The sequence below is a fragment of the Ursus maritimus genome, unplaced genomic scaffold (genome assembly GCF_017311325.1).
Source record: "Ursus maritimus isolate PB19 unplaced genomic scaffold, ASM1731132v1 scaffold_25, whole genome shotgun sequence".
In the NCBI taxonomy this organism is placed as follows: Eukaryota; Metazoa; Chordata; class Mammalia; order Carnivora; family Ursidae; genus Ursus; species Ursus maritimus.
This window is the reverse complement of record NW_024425008.1, coordinates 9,838,195-9,861,221: the sequence shown is the minus strand read 5'-3', so window position 1 is coordinate 9,861,221 and position 23,027 is coordinate 9,838,195. Positions and strand designations below refer to the sequence as shown.

The window sequence follows — 23,027 nt, the reverse complement described above, 5'->3', positions numbered from 1 at the left end:
AAATAAACTAATGTTTTACCTGCTCACATCACAGTCTGTATGACTAGGTAGAGCTTGACAGAATAGCCAAGACAAATTAAACATTGTAAGAGCAACCAAGAGAAAAGACATTCTACAGACAGACTGACAACAAACTTTTCAACAGCACAGTGGAAGCTAGAAGATAATGGAAAAAAAAAGTCTTAGAAATTATAAGAAAAAAATAACTGTTTACCTGGAATTCTCTACCACCTAAGCTCTTGTTTAAGAGAGATGGCTAGGGGTGCCTGGGTGGCTCAGTCAGTAAAGTGTTTGCCTTCAGCTCAGGTCATGATCCTGGGGTCCTGGGATTGAGCCCTACATCAGGCTCCCTGCTCAGTGGGGAGTCTACCCCTCCCCCTGCTCCTCTCTTTCTCTCTCTCTCTCAAATAAATAAATAAAAAACAAGTGTGATGGCTAAATAAATCAACTATTAGGAAAATGAGAAATTTTCTAATAGATTCTCAACTGAAACAAGTACTAAAAGATATATTACAATAAGAACAAAATTGAACCAAGAAGGAGTGAAATGTATGAAGGAATCATGCTCTGAGAAATTGGTCAAGTACAGAACTCTCAGTGATCATTGACAGTATAAAGCAGTAATAAGTAAAATGACGACTAATCGGGTGGGTATACAAACAAGATAACACTAAAATACTGAATAACTACAAGATGAGAGGAGCATGTGTAGTTGGGGTTTGGAGTTAGAGCATTCAGCATATTATATAAATCTTAAAAAAAAAAAAGAAATGATTCCAATATTCCAATAATCACAATGAATATAAGGAATTTTTTTATTTTTAAAAAATATTTACTTATTTTAGAGAGAGAAAGGCAGGGGGAGAGGGGCAGAGGGAGAGAAAGAGTCTTAAGAAGATCCCATGCTGGGGCGCCTGGGTGGCGCAGTCGTTAAAGCGTCTGCCTTCGGCTCAGGGCGTGATCCTGGCGATCCGGGATCGAGTCCCACATCAGGCTCTTCCGCTGTGGGCCTGCTTCTTCCTCTCCCACTCCCCCTGCTTGTGTTCCCTCTCTCGCTGGCTGTCTCTCTCTCTGTCACATAAATAAATAAAAAATAATAAAAAAAAAAAAAAAAAAGAAGATCCCATGCTAAACACAGAGCCTATCTCAGGGCTCAGTCTCAAGACACTGAGATCATGACCTGAGCCGAAACCAAGAGTCAGAGGCTTAACCGACTGAGCCAACCAGACACCCCAGGAATTTTTGGATTTGATTTTTAAAATCCAGCTATATGTTATTTATAAGAGATACATCTAAAACACATCTAAAGACACTGTTGAAAGTGTGAAAGAAAAATAGTTTAAAAATATACCAGGCAAATACTAATTAAAATAAAGCTGAAGCCAGTAGATGGAATTTCAGTTAAAAAGTATTATTATAAAGAAGGTTGCCCTGTATTGATGAAAGGAACAATTCACTAGGAAAACGTGACAGTTCTAAAACGTATGCAGTTAATAATACAGCCTTAATATATATAAACCAAAAATGAATAGAATTACAAAGAGAAGTTGCCAAATTCGTACTCATAATGGGAGATTTTGACACATCTCTTTCAGTAATTAATAGATCAAGCAGACAAAAAATAAGTAAGACTTACTAGATTTGAACAATATAATGAACAAATTGAATCCAAAAGACATATAAGGAACCTTGAATCCGCCAATTTGAAAATATATTTTAGAAAAAGCATATGTATAACATTTGTAAACATAGGACAGGTATTAGACCACAAATAAAGTCTTTTATTTTATGTTACGTTATTTTATTTTATTTATTTTTTTAAGTAGACTCTACACTGAGTGTGGAGCCCAATGCGGGACTTGAACTCATGACCCTGAGATCAAGACCTGAGCTGAGATCAAGAGTTGAACATTCAGCCAACTGAGCCACCCAGGCACCCCAGGCCTCAATTAAAGTCAAAACACACACTGGGGAATCTGTTTCAAAGAGACCAAGTTCTTTAATCACAGTGCAGTTAAATTACAAATCAATAACAAAGTCATAACCGCATATAGGTGTTCAAGGGTGACCTAAAGAAGGCTCCACATCTAAGGGGACACCACTCATATCTAGACATATTACATCTTATGTGAGTGTTGAGCCAGGTATAGAGATCTGGGGTCTCCTGGTTACGTCCTAGAGCACCTGGGATAGGCACCCCCTACATAAAGCCACAGCAGCTCAAAGGGCCTTAAGCAGAGAACAGCATACGTGTACATTCCTGGCACACACACGTGTAAGCCCTGTCCCAGCTACCACCCAGGGCCTTTGAGATTCTTCTCTTGACTGTCCCCTCTTGTCAGATGTCTTAAGTCCTGGCTCCCTGCCAGATTCTGACCCTGACCCGGTCACTTTGCAGGTGTGGGATGTGTGTAGAATGTGTACCTGTGTGGTGCTGAGGGTGTGAGTGAGTGAGAGGGCATAAGGACACAGGCAGCCAGGCCTGCTGAGTGCGGGGCTTTGGAAACGCACACTGTTTTTCAGGTTTGCAGGTATGTGGTCATAAGTATGTGCATTTGTGGTGTGTGTGTGTCTGTGTGTGTGTGTGTGTGTGTGTCCTTTTTCAGATTCATACAGAAGTACTGAATGGATTAATGGTGTCTGGGACCTGCTCTATTTGGAAATTTGAAATATACTTTTAAATGATTCATACATCAAAGAGATAAGAGAATTTAGAAAAATATTTAGAACTACACAAATATGAAAATACTACATTCTAAAATTTGAGATCTGTAGCCACAGAGATATTCAGAAGAAAACGTATAGTCTTAAATTCTTCTGTTGGAAAAAAAGAGAAATGAAATGAGCTAACAAGTCAAGTTAAAATAAGCGTAACCAAGTAATCATAAGATGATTTAAAGGAAGGAAATAAAAAAGATAAGAACAGGAATTGATTAAATGGAAAACATGGCCACGTTGGCAGGTGAATACAACCAGAGGGGGGCTCTTGGGTTAGACTAATAAGACAGACAAAACTTTGGCAAGGCTGATAAGGAAAGCAGAGAAAAGGCACGGATAAAGAATAGCAGCAATGAAAAAGGGAATGTAACCCTAGACATACTAGAGATTTTGAAACGAACAACTCTATGGTAGTAAATTAGAAATCTTGGACAATAGGGACAATTTTCTAGAAAAACGTAACATACGACAACCAGGAAAAGAAGATGGCTAGGCCTAAATGACTAAAAAAATGAAATCACTAATTAGAAACTGTTACAGTTTTAAAAACAACTTCTATTAAACACTGAAGGAACAGATTGGTTTCATTTTGTGCAAACTGATTCAGAGAATCGAAAGAAGGGAATGCTTCCAACGTCTTTTATGAGGGCAGTAGAATCTTGATACCAACCAGACAAGGGCAGTGGGAGAAAGAAAAATTACAGGCCAATTCTACTTCAAAGGTATAAAAATTCTGGGTGAATAATAACAAAATAACTTAAGTAAAGCCTCATGGCCCAGTGAGGATTTGCTTGAAATATAAGAATGGTTTAAATATTAGAACATTGATTTATGTCACCATGTTACCAGATTAAAGGTGAAAAATGTGTATCATTATCTCAGCAGATACAAAAGAAGCATTCTATATAACTCAACATCCATTTGTGATAACTCTCGTCAAACTAGGAATAGAAGGGAACTAAGCTTGTTATAGGGTGCCTACCAGAAACCTCTAGGAAACGTTATACTTAACTGGTGAAATGCGAATGTGGTCCCTTCAAAATAGTAAGACAAGAATGCCCGTTATCACTGCTTCTGTTCATTATGGTCTAGGAGGTCCTACTCAATTCAGTAAGATAAGAAGAAGGAATCAAAGGTAAAGGGTTGGAAAGGAAAAATAAAACTTACACTTTCCATAGATGATGTGATTACAAATGAACCAAAGAAAATCTACTTGTAGACACCCTTTTGTAACTTTTGTGAGAAAGCTCAGCAAGGATGCTGGTTACAAATGAATACCCAGGAGTCATCTACCTTTAATATTCAGCTATAAATGATTACAAAATGTACTTTAAAAATGTCATTTATTGTGTCAACAGAGAATAAATCTAACAAAAATGTGCAAGAACTTTATGGAGATAACCAGAAGGTTTTATTTGACAACGTTAAATAAATGGAGACAGCTCTCATGTTTGTGGATGAGGACCCAGCATAATAAAGACAGTTAATTCCCACAAAATAACCTAAAATGTAGTATAATTTCAATAAAAATTTTAAACCCCTCTCCTGATAATAATGGACTAGATCATTTGAACCTATCTTCCCACTTAAAAAGTTAAAAAGAAATGGACAGAATATTTTCTGAAAACTTAAGCGCATCAAAACGCTAACCAGATGTAGATGAAGAATCACCAGGCTAAGGTCTGGGGGAACACACAGCTGCAGAGATGCGACTGAGAGGCTGAGCTACAATTCTGGAAGATCCAGGAGGGGAACAAGAGTCAGAATCCAGGACCTTCCAAGAGCAGGGACTCGGTCTGATTCTGCACCCCTGCCAGCCGCCCCCCTCCCTCCGCAGTTTGGTCAGGACCACAAAGTAAAGATAACCCAGAGGTGATATCATCCTCACAGGGCTCGAGCTCAGTGTCACACCCTCTGGTGGCCCAAGATAAAAATTACAAGACTTGTGTGTTTATTAAGGTAACCCTGGACCAGGCTAGTGCCCCCAGGGACCTGGCAAAAAGGCAAACAGAGAGCTCTTGGGATGAAGAGAACATTCCAGGCCTCCAATGATTTCTAGAAATAATTTTGTAATAAAGCATTCAGCATGCAGAGATCATTGGACATACAAGGAGGCAGTATACCATGAGTAAAAATGAGGAGGAAGAAAAGAAAGACCTGTCGGGTCTCTGGTTACTTGGTCATGATTAGGACACACAATGGGCTTCTGAGATGCTTGCGATGTGCTTGCTCTTTGACCTTGGCGTTCAGTCTATACGAATCCATTTTATCTGCACATTTGTGTCTTGTGTACTTTTCCGCATGTGTGTTGTAGTTGGCAATAAAAAAAAATGTACAAAATTGAAAATGATCTTGTGTTCCATTAATAGAACAGACCAGTGAATTTTTTGGTATATTCGTATAATAAAATATAATTTAAGCCGTTTAGTTGAAAGGACTAGAGCTGCATGTATCAAGAGGGACTAATTTCAAAAATGCAATGTAGTGAGAAATTATAAGTTGCATAAAGAGATGCAGAGTATGATAACCATTATAGAAAGTTACAAAGACGTGCAAAAATAATATTATACCTTGTAACGAGGGCATGCATATGTAATAGAAACATTCATGAAATCATAAGCGCCAGGTTCAAAATAGTGGCTACTTCAAAGAAGGGAGAAAGAACAGAGAGCACCGTATAGGTAGTTTCAACTGTTTCTGTGATTTTTTTTTTTTTTGAGAGAGCGTGTGCATGAGTGGGGGGGGGCAGAGGGCAAGGGAGAGAGAATCTTAAGCAGGTTCCACGCCCAGCGTGGAGCCTCATGTGGGTCTCCATTTCAAGACCCTGAGATCATGAACTGAGTGGAAACCAAGAGTCAGACACTTGCTTAACTGACTGAGCCACCTAGGCACCCCTCTGGGATGTTTTATTTACTGTGCAAAAATGTTAAATAAAGCAAAATGTTTAGATTTGACGAAGATGGGTGGTAGTATCTAGCATATTCCATCTCTCTATTTTTCTGCATGCTTAAGCAGCCCATTTGAAAAGTAGGTTCTTTAGAGAGGATATGACCCTGAAAATATCTGTGTATATTTCTCTCTAAATAAAGCATTTTCTTTTGGAAATAATGCTTTTCAATTTGTTTAATTTCTGCATTTCTTGGACCTTATCATTTCCTGTGAACAAGAGTCCAACCCAGTGGTTTCAGTGTTTAAGAGATAGCCTATCTTTTTCTTATCCATTGAATTATGTGTTCTCGGCGCTTCAGTAAACTCATTATGCACACAAAAATGCCCTTTAAACTTTTTCTTTCTCGTTTTAATTTTATTTCTTAAGGACAGTTCATTATGCATTTTCAAATACGGTTTTTCATTTCCAACCTGTGAATCTTTTGGAAGCTCTTTTGACATTGATCTGTTCTAACCGAGTTTTTAGACATAGCTTACCTTCTTCTCTTTTGTTCTGTTTAGGAGCGGGATAAATTCTACTTGTCTCGTAGTGTTGTTCTGGAACTCCTGCAGGCCCTGAAGCTCAAATCCCCCTTACCAGATACAAACCTCCTCCTGCTTGTCCAGGTGGGCTGATGCATTGTTTGTAATACTTTCCACAAGATCCACTATGTTTGGAAAAATTAAGGAAGGTGTGGGGCATATGCACAAATGAAATAACTTCGAGCAGAAATGGGAACTGATCTATCTCATATGAGCCAGGACCGAAGTAGTGTTATGCCCTTGGCACTTCCAGTAGGTAAGCAGGACAGAAAGGGAACATTTATTTTGTTCCAGTGGTGGAACTAATACTGTGAGGGACCAAAAGAAGAATTTCTGTCCTCAAGAAATTTACAGCTGGGTTGGTCGGAGGGCAAGCTCATGAATAACTACTGGAGCTGGCAGGGGACTGATGAAGCCACAAATGAGGGACCAGGCTGAGGTCTGGTTGCAGAGTCATGTGCATATGGGTGGGTCTCCACATCTCCGTGAAGCAGAAATGAAGGTGAGGGTGGGCTGGGCCACATATAGTCAAGTGGCAGGACATACGGAGTCCATCCGGTGTGGCAGGTGAATGTGAAAAGCACCAGCACCCATGGGAGCTTTGAGGCAGAGGGGCTTGAATGCATACAAGGAAGGTTCTGGAGAACTTACTGAGTTGATGCTGTTGGCTATAGGGTTGCTGATGAGGGGCTGAAGCCCTCCATCCCTGACATCCTTAGCTCAGCATCTTAGACAAGTGTGTGGGTTTTTTTTTTTTTTAAGATTTTATTTATTCATTCGACAGAGAGAGAGACAGCCAGTGAGAGAGGGAACACAAGCAGGGGGAGTGGGAGGGGAAGAAGCAGGCTCCCAGCGGAAGAGCCTGACGGTGGGGCTCAATCCCAGAACGCCAGGATCACGCCCTGAGCCGAAGGCAGACGCTTAACGACTGAGCCACCCAGGCGTCCCAAGTGTGTGGGGTTTTATCACACAAGACAGTCTCTGAGAAGTGCTGTGAGAGAGAGATACACAAAGTCCTGGAGTGAGTTAAGAGCAGGAGGCAACCCATTTTCATATGATGTGAAATCAGAGAAGACTTCATGAAAGAGGTGGCAGTTGAGCTAGACCACCAAGGACTGGTGGGTACAGATGAAAGTCTGTGAGATTGGGGTTCAGCACCAGGGACTGACTGGCTTCAAGCAATGGGGAGAGGCTTTAACAGGAAGGTAGAATAAATTTAAGGATAATGACCTGAGGATCAGGTTGAGAAAAGCAGGCTGGTTACACTAGAGAGGTTAGCAGGGGATCAGGTAGACTGGGACCCAGCCTCACACTCTAAGACTAGACTTAAAGACATGGCTATGTGCTACGCCTGGGACCAGGGTATCATTCAGATTGCCCTTGTGCAAAGTGCTCAGGAAACGAGTCACAGCTGTTTTATATCTTCCTGATGAGCACGAAGACCAGTCCCAGAGTCTGGGCCTTAAAAGTTTGAGGTTAAATGACTAGGGGACAATGGGAGCTTGATATCAAGGAACTAGACAAGTGTCCTTGAATCTTAGGTACCTGGGGTGCCATTGGGACAGATGAGGGAGAAGGAAACGTCATAAGCACCTGTGGTGTACCAGGCAGCATGCTGGGTGCTTTAATCCTGCCCTCACTTGATCCTTACAACCATGGGAGGTATTAGTTCTGTGTTGCAGGTGAGAGACTGGGGCTCAGGGGGTTCAGGGACTTGCCCAAGACCACACAGCTGTCATAAGTGTGTCTGCATCCACCAGGGTCTATTCAGTGTGGAGCACAGCCTCGTCAGGCTCCTGCCATCACTTGTCCCTCTCACCTTAACAGCTCCTAGCTGTTGGCACGGCCTTCCCGTCTCCCCACGCAAATGCAGTCTTCTGGCTTCTGGCTGACGAAAGGCATTTTGCTCAAACTCTGCTTTTTATCAGATCACTTCCTGCACTGAAAACCTGCACTGACCTGAACTATGAGGTCTTCCATCATCTGGCCACACTGACCATTGACTAATAGCCACATTGACTATTCAGTAGTATCTCCCACTACAAATATTTACTGACCACCTGTCTCAGGCTAGGTTCTGGGGATATGGCAATGTAAAAGGCATAAACCCTATCCCGATAATGTACTAACCACTCTACCAGAAGTGTGCACAGTATGTAAAGTACTACAGCGGAGGAGTGGCTGGCTCGGGCTGGGAGATGGAGGAAGGCTCCGTAAGCCAGTCGGAGCCCTGACCTGGCCCAGGCATGGGGAAATGAATAAGCTGTGGCCCCTTACTCCTGGGAGTTTACTATCCAGTGGGCAAAGCTGACATGGAAGCAGACATTTCCAACACAGGGTGATGGGTACAGGAGCAGAGGGCACATTGAGTAAGGAAGTGGTGTGAAAGAGGGAGCATGTGGGCCTTGACATATGTGCAGAAGTTCAGGAGTTTCCCTGGGAGACAAGAAGGAGCAACAGCTGTCACTTAGCATTTAATATACACTACTGGTCTCCCTCCTCCCCCACCATAGACTTCTAATCCTTAGAACCAGTATCAAACATTTCTCAAAGGCATGAGCTTTAGTGAGAAGTTGGTGTGCTCTCAGTGAGCCATGATCTGGCTTTCCGGGGCACCGTGAAGCCTTCTGAGAGCAGTGATCGCTGACCAATGCCAGCAATGAATGTTGGGCATGATGTCGTCAAAACGAAACAGCCCACGTTGTACCAGGACACTAGACAACCCCAGAGGAAGACGGAAGACGATTCACAGCCAGGAAGTACTGGTGCTCCTAAGAGGGGCTGACTTTGCAGCTCTTCCGGCTATTTGCCGTTGGCCAGCCCCTCCTACTTCTGTGGCAGCACTTTCACTGCTTTTGAGTACAAGCAGCTTGGACACAAACCGGCCAGTAGGGTGAATGGGATCCACGCTGGTCTGGAGAAGAGGGCAGGTGGACTGAGCTTAGGGAGAAAGCCCACGAGGGTTAAGCTACCAGGTTGACAATGAATGGGAGTCCCTGGCTTCTGATAGTGTTCCGGATGGGGACCTGCCACCTCCAAGCAGCCTCGGTTTCCAGCCCTCCTGCTTTCCTGCTTCTGTTGGGGGACGTTCCCTTCATTGCCCTCAGTCTTGAGCAGAGCCGATCTGTGTGGTTGATCTTCTTGGGGTCTAGCCCCGCATGCCGTGACTGCTGCCGGGGGCTGGTTTTCTGTGAAGTACGTTAGCGAACCATAAGAGGCACTTGTCACAAGATAGCAAAAGAACACTGACAGTTTAAATTGCCCGGTGCTTAAGGAAACCATGAAAACAGTGATTATTGCATCACTGCTAGGTGAATAAATAACAAAAACAAATTAGCTTTAGGAATAAAGAAGCCCCAAAAGAGTAGATTGTTCTGAATGTGTTTTTTGGATTCTCATATAGCATTTCAAATAAATACCATTTTCATCTTTTTAAAACAAGTATGTATTTGTCATGGAATCATTAAATATTAAGAATCAAGTTGTAAAATTATTTCGGTTGGAGAGGTATTTTGGAGACAATTTGGGGTCATGCCCATGAGAGATGACTTTATGAATAATGTTTCAATATTTCTGATGAAATGTTTAATAGTATGCCATTTGAAGTAATAAATTTTTGTTCTATACACTCTTAGAATAAACCAGTTTCATTACTGAGAGAAGTAAAAGTTAAGCATGCTTAAAAAATAACAGGTGCTTTCCTTATCTGCCCAGTGGTTCCTCCTAAGCCATGGAGAGAGGTCCTCCACGGGCCCCCTCGTGGGCTGGGAAGAACCATCTATGGTCTCTCTTCATGACTAGGACATCTTTCTGTAGGTTTTCCCAGTTCCTTTTTCTCTTGCCTTTGACTGCAGGGTCTCTGCATGTGTTCTCTGGACAATGGCAGAGGTGATAGCCTGTTGTCTGGTAGCTTCTCTTAGACCAGAGGATCTAGTCTGGAGTCCAAGAGAAGCTTCCCTCCTTACTGATAGAGTGTCAGGCTCACAGTACGGACAGATAATCTGTCTGGGGCCGATAGTGACTTCCTCCACAGATATCAGTGACTGTCATCTGATGGGGGTGGCTTTGTTTAACTGAAAATGCAACTTGGAAACAGGAAAGCATCCATTGGAAGGAAAAACTCCCCGAGTGATCCATCATGAATGACCCTGGCTCCATTAGTGACAAGAGAGTCAGTTGCTCAGGCCTTGGATTTTCCCTTCATTCTTTCCTCCCACAGGGACCGCTAGGGTATTTCCCTTACTACTTCTTGAATCATGGCCTGCGTAGATGAGTTCACAGACATGGAGCCATTTACATTCTTCTCGTAGATAGATGGTACCTTTGTTGTTTGCCACATGCTCTGCCCTTAAACAACAATGGAACATTTACCCAAGGGATGTGGGGTCACCCAAGTTTTAAATGTTTCAAGGTAGGATAGGTACCAATTGATTTTTTAATTCTTAGAAATTCCTTCTGGAGGCCTGGTATCACGGGAAATCTCCCACCTGCTCACCGTGGTCATCTGGCTGCGGCTCCGAGTACTGGTTTCGACTTGCGTATCAAGTCAGGAGGCCTTAGATGTGCAAGTGGATTCTTTACCTTTTCAAGAAGAGAGGCTTGGAGATAAGAAAGAATTTGCCAAGTTGAAAAAGATATGTGCATTCTTCAGAATCTCGATTGTGGACCAGCAGGGCGTAGTTCTTCAGCACGTGGACAGACGCCCTACCTTGTTTTCAGACGGACGCCCTATCTCGTTTTCATTCAGACCCGTGGACGTTTTTGCCTTCGCCAGCAACCTCTTCTCTTCGGCTGGTCTGCTGTAGAGAGCTGATGTGTACTTGGTTATGAGAAGTGGACTGGACTAAAGCAGAGTCTTCACAATAGAGCAATAACTCATTAAAAGCCTCCGTAAAGGCTATATAAGCTCAAATCAAAAAGCGTTGCCTCGGCTGCTATTATGTGTCAAGAGTAGACATTCTGCTCACTTGCATGAGGCTGTCCCACTGTGTGGGATGTACGTGCGCAATCTAGTGTGAGAAACTGTGTGGGTGAAAGCTTCGCTTTTAAAGATAGGTTAGTGGTGGGCTGGAGGACAAAGACATGGCAGAGGGATGGCTGTTGTCTTTCAGTCACAGATACTATTGACATGGAGTTATTATTAGTTGAGTCACTAATCACCTAATCACTCTCTGGAGGAGAGGCGGAGATATTATTTTGAGTCTCATTTTGATAATGAACTTAGCAATGACACAGAATGGATGTCGTGTTTCTTTTGTATTCTTTGGTGTTCGTGCAGGAGTGCATGTTTCATTAGACAGATTTCTGCCTCCAAGTATGGAATTCTTCCTCCTGCAACAAACACCCTTTCCCTCTCTGGTTTTAGTTATATCTTTGTATTGTGAGCAACTGTGGGGTTTTGCAGTTAATGGTTGGCAGCTATGTAAAAAGACAAGTGTTTATTAAGGTTTGAGTTGTACATATTATGTGAAAAAGACACTGGATTTGCTTATTTTTATTAAAAAAATTTTTTTTTTTAATTTTAAACTCCACACCACACATGGGGCTCAAACTCACAACCCTGAGATCAAGAGTTGCATGCTCTACTGACTGAGCCAGCCAGCCACCCCGAAAATTACAGCACATTTAGATGCATTGATACAAAATACATGGTAGATGGTTTTAGCGGCTTGTCCGCTTTTATACCCATTGGTACACCAGGCTCTCTGTGGTACATCCATAAATTTTAGGGTGGTTTTTGATGCATTCTGACTTCTAAGAGTTACCACAAAACAGACGTTTTAGTTTGGCCTCCCATCGTTGACGTGATGTCACGGAAAACCTACTTACATGATGCTACTCGTTTGGCTTTGCTGAGTATGGGAGGCGAGAAGGGCTTCTGCTGAAGGGAGCTAGAGACATTGAAGTTTTGCTTCTCCACGGATCTTCTCTTGCTCTCAAGGGCACGGCCAGGCCATGGAAGCACACTTTAGGGGGCCGTAGGCTTGAAACCACCACAGAGCATGCTCTCTGTCTGAGCTTCCCTTCCCTCACACTTGTATGCACTTCTGTCCTCCCCTTGGCGCTTGGCTCTCATTTCTGCTGTGAAGAAATCAATTAAAATGTTGGTATCCTGACGGAGGTTTTGAAACTTAGTTCTAAGTAGTTTGTCTTAGATTGCAGAGTCAGATAGCTTTTGAAAATACATTTTATGGGAGAACATACAGTATCTGCCAGGAGGTTGGGACTGTTTCTTCCTTTGATCTTGTGCTTCCGTCCAACATTTTGCTTTTTTACTGACAGGTTCTGGCCAAAGGTATAGGCTTTCCTTTTTTTTTTTTTTTTAAGTCCTGATTTATTTCCTTTTTCTTATATTAGGAATAAGTCCAAGTGGTAAGCATTCCTGAATAAAATAATGGAAAATTTTGGGTGTTCGCTGGATGTTGCTAGCTGGTACGTTCTTTGCCAGGTTCAGAGTTCATAGCCGAATGGATTCTTCAGCTTTCTGTAACTATACTTGAGGCAAATGGAGATGATTGTGTGTGACTGAGGAGTGGAGATACGCATCTGCTCCTGCTACATGGCTTTCAGACACAGCTCTGCTCGCTGTCCTCGGGCCCCCAGCTCAGTTCTGTGACGCAGTACTCCTCCTCTGGGCCACACTTAAAGACCAGCTCTTGAACGAGGCCTTGAACAAGAAGTCTCAGGGCGCCCTCAGAAGGTCTTTGGCCGAAATCTCTGCTTTGTTGGCCAAAACCCACTACCTATTAATAATGCTCTGATTCTGAACCTTGATTAGCCTGACAGTATGCTGGTTTCTACTTTTTATCAGGCCCCCTTGAGCTTTTCTCTATGATCCAAACCCGTATCACCTTTCCGCGGTTTGCCAGGGACCTAAGCTGCCTCTTGCAGGACCCATCATCTTGACCTACCTAACTTTTCTTCCAGTGTGAGAGTGGAATGAGAAGGAAGAGCTGTCAGTGTCAAAGCTTTTTTCAGAGCCACTGAACTATGCTTAACAGCGGCTTTGGATCCCAAAGTTGTTGGGGCCACTGGCCAGAGGCCACGGAAAAGAAATTAAGCAGGACCTAATCGCTCCTAGCAAACTCTGCAGACTTCACGTTTAACTTTTTTCCTGAAACCATATTACGTAGTTGAGTGTTGTATTAAGTGGGAAACACCTATAAATATCTGTAATGAAGCAAAATAAATCGTAACCTGGCAAATCCATTCCCATCATGATCTTGTCATAATTGATTCATTGGTTCATTTCACACAGTTTTGCTGAGCCCCTCCATGATGTCAGGCAGGAAGCTAGTGCTGGGGGGGGCGGGGCAGGTGCATGGAGTCTGTGCCCTCGGAGAGCTTGTAGGAGGTTGCAACATAGACTCCTAGGTCACTGCAGTCTAACGTCGTGACTGTTACAGTGGAAGTGTGTGAAAAGTCCTGTGAGACAAGGACAGGGGTGGGGGTCATTATCAGCACAGAGGATAGGTGTGGGTGAAGTGAGAGGGGCAAGACCAGCAACTGAAGGGCCTCGGATGGGAAGAAACAGAATACTCACAAGGAGGTTGATTGTTTTTCTGTCTTCATTTTAAATGTGTAATATGATGAAGTCTGGAAAAATCTATGTGAATTCAAGGAACTGTCAAGAAGTACTAAAGAATAAATAGAATAACTTCAGACTAAATCTCACAGTGTTGACATCTTTCCTTTCTCCCTTGATTGAATGCCAGTGCCACTTAGCTGTCCGGGTACAGTAGGAATCTGAGTGTTCATCTCAGTACGACGCGTCTGAATTTCTGATAGGAACAAATTCATGACTAGCAAGCCCCATATATCCAGGGCAGATTGTCATGAGAGTAAACACTAACGAATTTAAGACAAGTTAATAAAACTATAAATAACTTATTACTGTCCAAGTGCTCTTAAAAGTAATTATGCTTTCAATTTCTTATTAGTTTATTTGTGCAGATGCTGGAACCAAACTAGCTGAGTCAACGATCCTGAGCAAGCAGATGATCGCCTCTGTACCTGGAGTAAGTCCTGACTGAATTAATTTTCTCCATTTTATATGTCTTCTCATTTCCCCATTTAGTAAAGAGGTATTTGGGACGCGTGTCCTGGTTCACTCTTGATAGAACAAACACTATAAAATTGAGAACATATTAGCATTTAAAAAAAAAAAAAAGAGAGCACTAGTGAAAATTTAAATTAATCCCAGCCCCTGGAAACTTTTAATTCCGGGAGACATGAGTAAAACTGAAGCAGCCAGTTAAGGGGAGGAAAGTAATTACCAGACATATAAAATACATTTGATTACAGTTCAATTTTTCCAGAATCCGTTTTCTTAGACTGGCTCCTGTTACCCAATTCAATTTAACTACTGCCGGAAAGAGATAAACATTGTGATACTTTGGCTTTTTTTGTAATATTTCCTCAAAAAATTTTTTAAAAATCCCATTATTAACAACTAGTGAACTATTTGGTAAAATAGGTTAAGATTCTCACTGACAGTGCTGAAGATGAGAAGCCACAGTAACACTAACAGCAAATTGCAATGAAACTCAGAAACTTTAGAGATATTGGTGTGGTTTTGTTTTTGAGATTTTATTTATTTGTCGGAGAGAGAGAGGGAGAGAACGCACAAGCAGGGGGAGCGGCAGGCAGAGGGAGAAGCAGGCTCCCTGCTAAGCAAGGAGCCCGATGCAGGACATGATCCCAGAATCCTGGGTTCATGACCTGAGCCCAAGGCAGACGCCTAACCGACTGCGCCACCCAGGCGTATTAATTGTTAATTGAAAAAAATTATTTAAATCTTCAGTAGAGAAAACTTTAAAGAAAAAGGATCGCCTATAATCCCTCTGCCTTACAATTAGAACTCTGTTGTTTTAGAAAATTTTTTCATATTTTGTTCTATCCGGTATGCTAATTTGCTTATTTCCATATTTTTGGAAATTTATTTACTTTCCACTTTCATTGCTCGTATATGTATATATTCCTATAAAGACCACCCTCATGTTTATTTTGAATTATATCCTTGGCGTAAATTCCTTAGAGAGTAGCAATGTCTTAATGGTATGTATTCTCATATTGTTTTCTAAAGGGTTTTATTAATTTATATTTATAAGTATACCAGTTTTACCCACAATGCTAAACATCAGTTTTTTAAAATACTGGTTATTTAATTTTTTTTTTTGATGTGGAGAAATTTTATGACAGGAAAAGTAACAATCACTCAGCCCAGAGATAGTTTTATTGCCAACATACTGATGTATTTTCTTTCACTTTTTCTATGAATATTTTTTACACCTAGTGGAATTATGATAGAGATGTGGCTTTGGCTTCCTGTGTCCTAAGCATTATCCCCAAAGTTTGATGGCTGCAGAGTTATCACCTCATGTGAATGCACCACGGTGTGAGGTGATATCTCATTGTGGTTTTGATTTGCATTTCCCTGATGATTGGTGATGTTGAGCATCTTTTCATGTGTCTGTTGGCCAACTGGATGTCTTCTTTGGAGAAATGTCTATTTATGTCTTCTGCTCATTTTTTAATCAGAGTGTGTTTTTTTGGTGTTGACCAACGTTAGTGTCTTGTTTAAATAAAGTAAGGTGCCTCTATAGAACAGACTATTATGTAGCTACCAAATCACGTTTTCAAAGAATAATTAACTGGAAAATGCTTATAATGGATTTAATTTAAAAGCGGGCTAGAAAAAAACGATCTCAGCCTTATAAAGATTGTATGTATATGTGTATGTTAAACGTGTTCGAAAAACGTCGGAAGGAAATGTCGATAGTGACTGTCTCACGAGTGGGGGACAGGAATTAGGACTGTGTGTGTGATTCTTCTCCTCTTTGTTAATTTCTATTTTCCAAGTTTTCCACATTGAACATGTGTTACTTGTATAATCTAAGAAACATAGCTTTGAAATGAGGTATGAGTTTCAAGGAAGAATTGGGTATGATTCACTTTCATTCATGTTTTTGAGTTTAGACTGCTTTTTTTAGCACCTTATCGTCAGTTTCCCTATTGAAATAAATCCGGGCCTTTGAATTAAGTGGAGCTTGATGCTGTATGGTTTTCACTTTTAAAAAAAAAAAAAACAACACATATAAGGTTATGCTTGTGTTTTGCAAAGTAATTTAAAAAAAAGTGGGTGGGGGATTGGAAATGATATGCTTTGTTTTATAAGTGTAGATGGCTAAGACGATCCTGTATTTTAAGGCTTTTGTTAGATGTAGGTGCTGTCTCTGGAGCAAAAGTAACTGGATATTAGTAAATTCTTCGCTCTCATTTTTTGAAATTCAGAGTGAGAAGACAAATATTGAATAATGCTCCTCATAATTATTTTCTTTGACATTTGCCTCGTTGAAATGGTATAAAATATTGCCTATGAAAGAAACAAATCCCTTTCAAGAAATTAAAGAACAGAGTATATGCTCCTACTTGCATGACATGTGAAAGGTCAGAGAAAATGGAATAAATCGGGGGGAAATCCTTTCTTGCACTGAAGGATTAATATTCCAAAAGCAGGAACACAATAACCTTTTATAATCCCTTCCCTTGATTTAAATTAAAAGAAGAAAACCTTAGAACGTATGAAATGCTTGGAAAACACTCTGACAGCGCTGCCAATGACCTTATTTTACTGTTTGTTATCGTGTCAGAGGAACTGACAGGCGTAACATTCTAGAAGAGATAGAAGGTGATATAGTTCAGGGCTGTGCAGATTTACATGCATATGGGAAAATGAGCGCCACTGGGGGAGCTAGTTAAGTCTCTAATGTTCCAGATTTTCCAAAAGGAAGCTAAGAAAGGCCTTAGCGTAGTATTCAGATGGCTTCAAAGACGGCCTGCCTTTGACCCACATTATACCCGGCCCGATGTGTGGGCTCGCTCATAGAGCTTTGGCGGAGCAGCTTGTCTGTTCATTTGCCTTTTCTTTGCTTATAATCCTAAATTCACTGCATTGCCCGGGGCAGGTTTATGCCATTTAATAACGGGGGACACAAGTATGATTTCTTTTCCTTGAAAACTTCCCAAACAGGCTGCTGGTGTGTGGGGAAGATGATCATTTCCCTTCTCTCTCTCTTTACCCCTAGCAAGAACACGGCTAGCATAAATATCCATTTCATAGTACGCCTACTGTGCATATAGGCATTAAGTTGCGAGTGACTTGAATATAAGAATTTTGGACGCTTTCAGCACACATGATGTTTGTTTCCATCCTTTTCTTTCTTTTTCTTTCTTTCTTTCTTTCTTTCTTTCTTTCTTTCTTTCTTTCTTTCTTTCATTTCTAGGAAAAGATTCGAGCTTCTGGTGTTAGAATTCGGGGGCATGTATTTGATGCGTATCTAAGACTCCCCAGAGTGATAAGGGTTAGTGTAGTTTCAGGGTGATTCATGTCATAAAGACTCTGATCCTAATGGCTTTCACATAGGCTGAATCTGTGTATCCAGGCCAGTTTAAAAACAAGCACACAAAAACCTGTTTGATCCCCCAGTGGAAAAAAAGCAGGTTAATCCCTGTCTCCCCTGGGCTGTCCCTGCTTCTTAACGCTTCACCACCAACCTTTTATCAGTTTTTGTCCGAGCTGTGGGCAGATAGTCACAGACTGTGGAGAGTAATGGAGTGAGTCAGAGCTCCAGAAACTGAAACAACTCATTAGCAAACAGCGTGAAGTCAGAACAAGACAGTGACTGCAGTCAGGGCCACGGTGAAGGCCGTGACTCGGAGGGCGCCCCCAGCACTGTCCTTGTGTTTCAGTGCGGGACGGCGGCGATGGAGTGCGTGCGACAGTACATCAGTGAGGTGCTGGACTTCATGGCCGACATGCACACACTCACCAAACTCAAGGTAAGAGGCTTCCACTGGCAGCGGCGGCCCTAACAAACCCAGACTCCTGGTGGTCTGAAGCACTGGGTTTTCAGCCTGTGCAAAGAGGGGAAGGAGAAAGAAAAGCCTGTTTCCATGGCAGGAGAGATGTGCACAGCTTTCATTTGCCCATTTGGGTCTCACGATGCCCCTGGTGAAGCGTGGTCCCCACTTTACAGATGTAGAGACTGAGGCCCAGGGTGATAGAGTAATTGCTCAAGGTGGCACCGCCGCTAAGCGGTGGAGACAGGGTTGCCCTAAGACTCTAGTGGCTCCTGGTCATTCTCTTCACTACGCCGTGTCGTGTCACTTGACTACCTTGAGCCTCCCTTCCGTCACTTGCAAGACAAGCCTGACATCTGCCTTGGCCGACGGTTACGAGGCTTGACCTGGCGTTGTGCGTGTGAAGAGACTTCTACGAACCATAACACATTATGCAAACGTAAGCCTCTCATGGTTATCTGTATCAAAGCTCTCTTCTTCAAGGAAATAATTAAAGACAAGGGATAGAACAAAATCTGATTTGCATATGGACAAAATCCCAGTGAAGTTGTTGGGCTTCTTGACTGAGTGCTTTGCCGGGTGGGGTGAGTGGCTGATACAAGCCACCTTCCCTGCCATGGCATTGTTCTAGGCATGTAGGGATGCGACAGTGAGTAAAAAGACACCGTAGCCATGCTCGTTTAATTTGTAGTCTGGTGGTGGGGGCCAGTGTTAATGAAAATTTCATACAAGATAAAGTCAAAGTGTGACTTGCACAACTGCTATGCAGGAGGGTAAAATAGTGGTGTAGGAACTTCTCATAGGATGCTATGACCTAGCCAGGGAAGTCAAGGAAGACTTCCCAGAGGAAGTGACACTTGAGCTAAAATCTGAACAATGAATAGCAGTTAATTAGGTGAAGGGGGCAGGAACAGTATTTTGGGCAGAGAGACCAGCATGAGCAAAGGCCAGGAATGGGAGGGAGCCAGTGTAGCTGGGACGAAGGGGTAAGATGCAGAGGTCTGCAGTAGCTAGATCATCCCAGGCTTTTTAGTCCATGCTAAGGAATTCCCCCCCTCCCCCTTTATCCTAAGAACAGTGGGAAGCCATTGAAGAAGTTTAAATGGGTTGTGTGCTTGGGAGCGGTGGTTCAGAGGGTGAGGGAATGACAACCTGATCTTTTTAACAAGTGACCTGGAAGGTTTCCAGGTACTCTGCCCAAGTCATGAAACACCATTTGCTTTGGCAGAGCCACATGAAGACATGTTCCCAGCCTCTGCATGAAGATACCTTTGGTGGACATCTCAAAGTTGGGCTGGCTCAGATCGCAGCCATGGAAATCTCACGTGGCAACCACAGAGATAACAAAGCTGTGATTCGCTACCTGCCTTGGCTCTATCACCCCCCTTCTGCAATGCAACAAGGGTAAGGCCCTCATTAGTTCAGCGGCGAGGGCTGAGGGATGCCTCGAAGATTTATGGGAGTGGGATGTGATTGGTTGGGAAGATGGGAACCGAGCCTCATCTCCATAGTTGCTGACCTGGCAGCATTTTTGAACATGAGCACTTCCTGATATGCTGCCAGTAAAAGGAACTTGCCCTCAAACAAAAACCTCAGCCATATCCTGATGGATGATGAAAACTTGGAGCTTAGAAGTGCAATTTTTAACTCTCAATTCGAACTAGTTAAATAAATCGATAGGTATTTATTGAGCACTTACATAGCTTCTGCCTTCAAGGAGCATGTTGGATTGCAGCTAGAACAAAATCCATAGCAGAGAGGAGACGGAGCGCAAGGAGGCACAGAAGGCAGAGGGGCGCGTGGGCTGGTTTGAGGCTGCCATTTTGCACGGTCAACTTCCTGGCCGGAGGAAAGGCAGCAGTCGGGGTAAGGAGGGCAGGCGGGCAGCAGGAGGAAATGACAGGAGTGCAGGAGAATGGGTGGCTGTGTGTTAGGTGTCTGCCTCGATTCCTTCCCCTCTAGTGGGGATGTCAAACCTTCCAATGAGAAGAAAGAGTTTAGGAAAAGAAGCTAGTTGGAAATGCAGCCAGGTTATGTTTAATCCCGTGTCCCCAGAAGCTGCTCTTTTCTAAGCAGCTAAGGTCCAGGATCAGAGCAGGAAACCAGAAAAACAGATACATCATTTTGTTGGCACTCTGTCCCCTTGGTGTTTTATTGTATGTGATTACCTATAAAACCACACTTTTAATGCCCTCCATCAATAAGCAGTTGGTGAGCGCCCAACAAAACAAACCATAAAATCGCCTTTAACACTTCCTTCTACCCGCTAGGCCGAAGGAATTCATCGAGTGTGTCTCCCGCATCCGTCTGCTGTCCTGGCTGCTCCTGGGCTCCCTCACTCATAATGCAGTGTGTCCAAACGCCTCCTCTCCGTGCCTGCCCATACCTCTGGACGCGGGCTCTCATATCGCAGACCATCTTATTGTTATCCTGATTGGATTTCCAGAGCAATCAAAGGTAAGTGATTTCTGCAAGCTTAAGACCATAGGCACCGAAATTGCTAATGGACACCCTTATCAGCCGATTCTGTTTCTTCTGAGAAGAGAACGCATCTTATCACTGGCCCTCCTGTGGATGTTAGAAAAGTGACTTTGTGCTAACGCCTTATTTAAAGTGGTTTAAATTCCCACACTATCTTTGCTTGCTCCTTAAATTGTCTTTCGGTTTCCTTTTATGAAGGTAAATTACAGAGGCAAGCAAGAGTTAGCATCCTAGGCATTTCTGTCTCAAAATAATGAAGAGAAATAAGAGGCTGGCAACATAATAAAAATCCTATGATCAATTTTTGGAACCGAATATGAATTGGAGGCAAAGTCATGGCTCTAATTTCTCATGCACTATCTTTTCAACTCCCATCTCTAGAGATAGATAAAGATACAAAATGAAAATAGGAAGGCCAATGGGGAACTCACGAGAGTGCATGCCGGAATCACCTACACAGGGGGAACTTTGTAAATTGTAGAGACAGATGATGGGCTTAAGGGACTAAAGTAAGCCCACGGCAGGCATCAGTCATGAGCCAGTGTAAGCAAACCAGACACACTGGTACTAATCAGCTAAGAGAAGCCAAGGGCCCTTCTCAAGCTTAGGCAAGTTCCAGGAAGTCACGGTGGGTTTGGGAGCTGCTGGAACATCGGCCAGGGCAAGCCGGCGCTGTAATAAAATAGAGCACCGTCCAAATGGCCCAAGTGATGTTTACAGAAAGAATCAGGCAGTCAGTTCCTAGTATTTCGAGCCAGATCTGTGTTTGATTTCTAACGACAGTACTTTGTAATTTGTGACCTCGAAAAAGTTATTTAGCCTCGCTGAGCTCCAGTTTTTCATGGGTAAAATAGATGAGGGGATGGTTTGAGAATTACAGAGGTGATCTTTGAAAAGTCTTTAGCACGGCGTCTGGGACACTGTAGGTGCTCAGCCGGTCAGTGCCTACCCCCGGTAGGAATACTGTCTTTGCTGCTGCCATCTCGCCTACTGGTGGTCACGTCATAGGTAAGTGCTGGGCTGCGGGATCAGATGCACCACCTTATTCCTCCTAGATGCAGCTCTTGGAGGTAGGAGAGTCCTATTATCCCCACATTACAGACGAGGACACCCCTGAAGGTGGTGGAATGGTTATTCTTCCCAATCTAGGGTAGAGAGGAGAATGTCAGTGTCATTAATGGGCAAAGGGGTGGGTAGACGTGTTCTGCAAACCAAGGAGCCTTCTCTTTGAAAAGACGCTCCATTCTCTCCACGCACTCCCACTGACTGAGTGAAAACAGATTGTCTTTTTTTTTTTTTTTTTTAAGATTTTATTTATTTGACAGAAAGAAAGAGAGAGCATAAGCAGGGGAGCGGCAGGCAGAGGGAGAGGGAGAAGCAGACTCCCCACTGAGCAAGGAGCCCAACTTGGGGTTTGATCTCAGGACCCTGGGATCATGACCTGAGCTGAAGGCAGACGCTTCACCGACTGAGCCCCCCAGGCGCCCCAAGGCAGATTGTCTTAAGGTGGTGGATCACAAGCGCGCAACAGGCTCGAATCACCGGTGGTCGCTGGGCTTTGATCATGCTTTGCAGGAGGCCGAGGCTGTGCGGGGTGGGCCCCGGGGAGCCCTGCAGCCCACGGAGAAGTAATGGCTCCTGTCTCCTCTTTTTCAGACCTCTGTGCTGCACATGTGCTCCCTCTTCCACGCGTTTATCTTTGCTCAGCTCTGGACTGTGTATTGCGAACAAAGTGCCGTAGCGACAAATGTCCAAAGTCAGACCGAATTCAGCTTCACGGCGATACTGACCGCACTAGAGTTCTGGAGCAGGGTGACACCCAGCATCCTTCAGCTGATGGCCCATAACAAAGTGGTGAGTCCACGAATGAGTTTCCCGTCTCGGATGAAAAGGCATGACCTGCCCCCAGGCCTCACCTTCCCTGTTCTTTAAGGATCTCAGTTGTAATGTGAGATCAATGGATGGGTGGATTTCTGTGTTATAAACGGGATGTTCTGCTTGCATAATAACTTTGCTGGAGATACAAAGCAAGCGAGTAAATCTAGTAAAAACAACTTTTGTTCATTCTGCTGAGTGCCGAAGAAAATTTCTGTGAAACTTCTACCTTGAAGGGCTGTTTTGTGCTGTAAAGTCAGAAGGAGATTCGTATTATTTTTGGATTCCAAGACAATTTGGAAAAACCCTAGCCCACTGGGTCATCCTTTTGTGGTATTTAAGAGCAGACCAACCACACATGTTCTCTCCACTCAGGGCTCAAAACCTGGAAGGAGCCTCCCCTTTTTGAGTTGCCCTAGGAGAACCTAAGCTCCCCAGTCTTTGGATCCAGTTCAGTTTTAATTCCGAACCTCACCAAGAGAGGGGCTGCTCGGAACCTCACTGGAAAACACCTGGGGTTTTGTTAGCATGAACCCACTTCATTGAACAAGCCTGGGTTAGTCCTGTGAAGTAAAGATTGGAGGGTGGAGGGAAGGAATGGACAAGGAAGCCCTTTGGTT

The 23,027-nt window shown here is 43.1% G+C and overlaps 1 protein-coding gene across 2 annotated transcripts in view; it reads left to right on the top strand.

Moving 5' to 3' along the window:
- The window catches only part of UNC79 (unc-79 homolog, NALCN channel complex subunit), a 185,738-nt gene that overhangs the window by 148,823 nt on the left and 13,888 nt on the right, over positions 1-23,027 (top strand). For both annotated transcript variants that reach the window (XM_040641500.1, XM_040641499.1), the window contains 6 exons: positions 6,169-6,273; positions 14,130-14,207; positions 17,941-18,030; positions 19,280-19,455; positions 20,322-20,508; positions 22,189-22,386. In XM_040641500.1, coding sequence (XP_040497434.1) covers positions 6,169-6,273; positions 14,130-14,207; positions 17,941-18,030; positions 19,280-19,455; positions 20,322-20,508; positions 22,189-22,386 — 834 coding nt within the window. The remainder of the gene's footprint in view (positions 1-6,168; positions 6,274-14,129; positions 14,208-17,940; positions 18,031-19,279; positions 19,456-20,321; positions 20,509-22,188; positions 22,387-23,027) is intronic.